At 35.5% G+C, this 5645-nt stretch overlaps 1 protein-coding gene across 1 annotated transcript; it reads left to right on the plus strand.

Moving 5' to 3' along the window:
• LOC105155597 (cysteine-rich and transmembrane domain-containing protein A) lies at positions 296 to 2118 on the plus strand. Its single transcript, XM_011071491.2, has 3 exons — positions 296 to 444; positions 535 to 739; positions 1810 to 2118. The coding sequence occupies exons 1-3, from the start codon at positions 396 to 398 to the stop codon at positions 1859 to 1861; spliced, it is 306 nt and encodes a 101-aa protein (XP_011069793.1). The 5' UTR covers positions 296 to 395; the 3' UTR covers positions 1862 to 2118.

The raw sequence follows: 5645 nt of genomic DNA on the forward strand, positions 1-5645 counted from the left end.
CAACCCAAAATTCGAAATAAAACAATAACGAATGTCAGAATTTTTTAAGCTGATCTATGCTGGTCCTAAATTAATCCCACCCACCGTGCACCTTGAGACCGTCCGAAACCGGTTTCACACCTTCACTTTTCGGATCAAGACGCCAAACACGGCACCGAGACTGCAATAAATTAAAAACCTGCGTAAACAAGAGGGTTCTCTGGTTTAAAACCACGTTGCTTAACGATTGCCAGCAAAGAAAGTGACTCATCAACTACTTGCTCAGATAAGATTTTGGGCTATGTCAGGAAACGTCCAGAATTCCTGCATCAAAACCCATGATAAAACACTATACATATATGTGTAAAATGAAATAAGCATATACTACTTCAAAACCACCAACAACCTAAACGCCGATGAGTTATAATTACCAGCATGTTCATCAGGGTCCCTACCCTCCACCAGGCAAGCAGTTAATTAATTAATACTCCAGGCACCCTCAATTTTCATATATATATATATATGAATATAATTACATGACACTTAATTTGATAGGTTCTGCGCAGCAACTGCCGGGAGGATACCCTACGGTGGAGCCACCGCCGCCGCCGGGATATACCTGGGAGGGCCATCCTCCGCCGCAACCTCCATTTGGTTATCAGGGCTACTTTAATGAGGAATTCCCTCCGCCGCCGCCGCCACAACACATCTACCACCAGCAGTATGAGGATTCTAACTGTACTTCACTCTTGAAAGGCTGGTATGGAATGCCATGTCTCTCTCTTTTAGCTCTATACATGTATTTTTTTTCAAGTGCTCTTTGAATTTTTTTCATTAAAATCAGGTAGGGTGGAACCAAATCTGGAACACATGGCCTAGTTGGTTATTGTTTTTAAATTCTAAGTTAATCATACGATAAATGTATATTTTGTGTCACGCTGATTCTTTCAATCCGATTTTGATTTTTTTGTATTTGTTACTTTATTAGTTTGTAGAATAAAATAGCTTTTTATTTAGAAAAAAAAAGAAAATAGTAGTTCATATATATGCAGATAATATTATTGAGCATGCATTGAATCTTATGTTAATATTTTGATTTTGTTAATTATATTCATAAAGAATTTTCATTTGACTATTATTTTACCTATATTTTTGTGAATATTGATAGATTCGATTTTCACGGAATCTAATGGTTTGGTTTCTAAATGAGTTGGGTCAATATCTAAATCATGATTTCGAGTTGTCTACGGAATTGCAATATTTGGAGCTATAAAGATATATGAAGAAAATGAGGTACGAATCCTTTTTAAATGTAGGAAAAGTGCAAACAATTTCTTGCGATATAGTAAATGAATAAATTATAATTTTATTTTAAAAAAATAATAATTCAACTTTTTATATTTTTAAAATAGCGATAATTTATTCCCTATATTTTTTAAAATAAAACAATTACCTCCTTACACACAGAGATAAATTGCTTTGTTTTAAGGAGCATAGGAGTAAAATCGCTATTATTTTTTTACAGGGGATAATTTGCTCATTTGTAATATTGTAAGAAAATAAATTGCATTTAAACGTAGATTTGTTTCTAAATTTTTTTTGAAATTTTATTATTTTTCCTAAAGGTTTCTCCCGGTTTTAATCTATGCTATTTACTATTTTATTGAATTGAATGTGTAATTATCAAATTAAATTACAGCAGGACTAAAATTTTGGTTCTCTATAATTATGGGATCAAAAAATTGCATTTTTTTTTATAAAGATTAAACAGATTAGAGCATTTTGGTGAGTTTACTAATTCTATCATGTATATACGTTTGTATGGCGCAGTTTTGCTGCACTTTGTTGCTGTTGCATGTTGGAAGAGTGCTGCTGCTTTTAGCCGAACGGCTATGGCTATGGAGCTTCTCCGTGTTTCTCCTGTCTCGGAGATGGGCCAAAAACGATACCAAACAAAGTGCTACTTTGTTCAGAAAATTTTCATGCTTAATTAGGCCTACTGTCTATCGACCTTTTACAGTATGCGAGCTTAGCTTTGTGCCCAACTCTTTCTTTGTCTGTAGGAGGAATTAAAGCCTTCTGCACTACGTTGGGGTTTGGTGATATTTGAATTAATGTATGACTGGAATATTAGAGCTATTTGGCATGAAAGAATTACTGTAGGAGGGAAGTATTATAGATATTATACTGAAATTCGGAAATATGAGAAATGAGGAAAAAAAATGGGAAATGTATTATTTTAGTTCGAAATTGTTTACTTTTAGTCATTTGGCAGATTTTCGGTCAATTTTACCTTTATACAACTTTTGAAAGACAGTTTTAGTCCATATGCACTCATATGGGTAAAATTGTCCGAAAATCTGCCAGAGAATTAAAAGTAAGCAATTTCGTAAGTTACTGGACCTAAACAGAAATGAGCATAGTTATCAGAGTAAAATTAAAATTAGACATACTTAGCAGACTAAAATAATACTTTTTTCAAAAAAAATATATGAAACTAAAAATAGCAAATTATTCTTGTGTTCTGAAAAAAGAAATAATACATTCCTGATTTAAACCATTGGTAGGAGGTATTTTGCTCATTTTTTGAAATACATAACGTAATTTGCTAATTTTTTTCTTTTTTTATTACTTATTTCACATATTTTAAGAGTAAATTGCATTTTGTCCGATTGAAATCTGGTCGTTGGTCCTCGATCAATTATAGGAAATAAGTTTTAATTCGCCAAGAACACATTGAAGATGTTGGAGTGATACAATAAAATTACGAAAGGTTAAAAAGTTAGAAAAAGCATAATAAAAGAAGGTAGTAGATGGTACTTGAATATATTGATTGTCCCAATTTATAGTTTCTCACCCAATCTGCGGAGCTTCCTTAAGTCACGTTTGCAATGTTTTAAAACTCGGACAGTGTTCAATGCTTTAAACTTCGGATAGTTGGTTGAATCAAAAAATTATCAAGGGTCGCTGGTCGGATCGTTGGATGAATTGTGGTCGGATAAGCGTCATTATAATTATGTCATAATAAATATTAATATATTAATTTTTTTTAAATGGTACAAATAATTTTTGGATTTGGAACGACTTTTGAGACGAGCATTTTTTGTATTAAATTGCAATGATTTTTTGGGAACGAGCATTTTTTGTTCTAAATAGGAACGGTTTTTGTAACAATTTTAGAAAGGATGTGTCTAAATGACGTAAGAGCACTTTTTAATAGTATAGCAGTTTCATGCCGGGCAAAACTTTCTCCATAGTTTTTTTTTTTTAAAGATGATGATCTGAAAATCATTCAGAATTAGTACCTATGCGAAATTTAGCTTGGACAATTAGAAAGCCTGTTATGGAATTTGAAAGACTTATCAATTTTATGGTTTGGGGACGATCTCTTAACATCCGAGGATTGAATTTATATAAAAATTCGATGTATACAAAATTTTGTGTGTTTCAATATATTCAATGGTTCAATTTAAAAATCAACTTATATGATTGAATGATGCTCTAGTCAAAGAAACATGTCAGATGCGATATCTTCACAACCATTAAATGGGTAGATCCAAAATTTTAATGTATGTAAGATTGTGCAAAATGAATCATATCTAACGGTTCAATACAAAATCGATAGTCCAATTGGACGTTGCAGTATAACAATGTAGGATCACAATAACATTAGTACAATACCAATAACTATACATATATAAAAGTTATTTCTTATTATAAACATATATCAATAATATTAATTATTTTTATTTAAATATTTATTTGTGTTCCAAAATAAATAAGTTACTTTAAACGTCATATAATAGGTCCAGCCCCTGCCCCAGCCCGCCCGTTGCGACACCACCTCCTACCGTCCGATCCCTTCCCTTTCCTCCCTTTTTCCACTGGAACCACACTCGCCCTCTGGTTGCACACTAACCTTCTTCCTCCACCCACCGGTTGTATCGTCTCTCACCCTTCAAGCTGTCGCTTTCCCTCCTTCTCCCATATCTGCCCTGATTGCCTCCTCCCCTCTATTATTGCATTCCCTCCCGTCTCCCTCACCCCTTTCTCTTTCTCTCTCTTTATATAGAGATATAAAATATATTATTTAAAGATATATATCTTATATCTAAATACAAATGTATATGAAGTTATGTCTTCTTCAAAAATTTATATATTTTATATTATATTAAAATATTTTTTATGTCTCACAAATATGAACTGAAGATTTGTTGATAAAATTTGAGCCATTAATTATATAATATTTAGATCTAACGGCTCTTAAGTTGGGGTAGATATATACTTTTGAAATTAAAAATAAAAATATACTAAAAAGAGCGCTTGTTGTGCACTCTTGCATCGAGGGGTCGTATGCCCTCCTTTGCTCAGGTGCAAACTGACCAAGGACCGAAACCCATTTCGTAAGAAGTCTACATATGCCGTTCTCAGGCACTTGCTACTTACTCTCCAATTGCAGGGGTTGTATGCTTTACCAACAATGTCCGAGCACATGATGTGGCATGCAGCCATCAGACGTAGGTGGGGTTCCATTGGCCATCCTTTTAATGTCGAGGCACGATCGAAACATCCCGATTTTGTATTGGAGCCTCGTAATATTAGACTGGGGTTGTGGACAAATGATTTTACGCTGCACGGGCACTAAGGCCATACCACACATGTTGGTCGGCTATACTTACACCATACAATCTTCTACTGGGGATGTGCATGGAGTTTGAGTATATGTTTCTTACAATGGTGATCCATGGCCCGTCTATTTCAAAGCGTCTAATTGATGTTCGCCTAAAGCCGTTGCTCGAGGAGTTGCTGCAAGTATGTCATGTGGGGTGTACGGACGCACGACAACGCCACAAACCAGACATTTATGATGCGTGCGACTCTGATGTGGACCGTGAACGATCTACGCAGGATGGAGTGCCAAGGGTATTATGGGGTGCCCTGTTTGTATGGATGACATACGACATTCTATCTGCAGCACGAAATTAAGGTTCTTCTCCAAATGCCACAAGAAGAAGGCCGACGATAGCTAGACTGAACAGAGGACGGAGCAGGTGACAGTAAGTGCATCAAAATAAAAATAATTCAATTAATTCTTTGTGTTTTTACAAATTAAAAATTTCTTATTTCACGAGATCTTCTAGACCAATGACTAGGATGCTGGTTCTTCAACAAGCTTTGTTGCTTAGATGGAGCAGCAGCTGTGGATCACGACAGTCGAACGCTCGAGCAAGGGCCTCATATTTTGTTTAGGCTCAAAGGTCCACATGTTTTTAGCCAAAACATCACAACGGCCGCATTGACCCCAGATTCAGAGACTGTTGGTCTAAAGCAACGTATGAAGAGGATGGAGGGAATGAGAATGCAGATAATGACACACTTAGACATCCCTCAGATGCCCGAGCCTTCCCAACCTCATTTCAAAGACCTTGTTGGGTTTTTTATGGCCCATTGATCCACTAAGCAAAAGCCCACAATGTCGGCCCACTAGGCATGACCCACAATCTGATCCTAACCCAGTAACCCGACCCAACTTCCTATATATATATATATATTGTATGTCCCTAACCCTAATCATTTAGTTGCTTCTCCCTCATATCTCTTGCGCCGCTAAAATGACTTTCTCTCCTCTCTCTCTGTAACTAAAATCCTCCATGGATTTCCTTGTC

Source organism: Sesamum indicum, linkage group LG2, assembly GCF_000512975.1.
Source record: "Sesamum indicum cultivar Zhongzhi No. 13 linkage group LG2, S_indicum_v1.0, whole genome shotgun sequence".
Taxonomy (NCBI): domain Eukaryota; kingdom Viridiplantae; phylum Streptophyta; class Magnoliopsida; order Lamiales; family Pedaliaceae; genus Sesamum; species Sesamum indicum.

Bases quoted from the DNA above. Each gene is read 5' to 3' on its own strand.
- LOC105155597 (XM_011071491.2), top strand. From the start codon at position 396: ATGAGTTATAATTACCAGCATGTTCATCAGGGTCCCTACCCTCCACCA. The intron at 445-534 runs GCAAGCAGTTAA...TTAATTTGATAG, and splicing joins GGGTCCCTACCCTCCACCAG to GTTCTGCGCAGCAACTGCCG. The intron at 740-1,809 runs GTATGGAATGCC...TGTATGGCGCAG, and splicing joins ACTTCACTCTTGAAAGGCTG to TTTTGCTGCACTTTGTTGCT.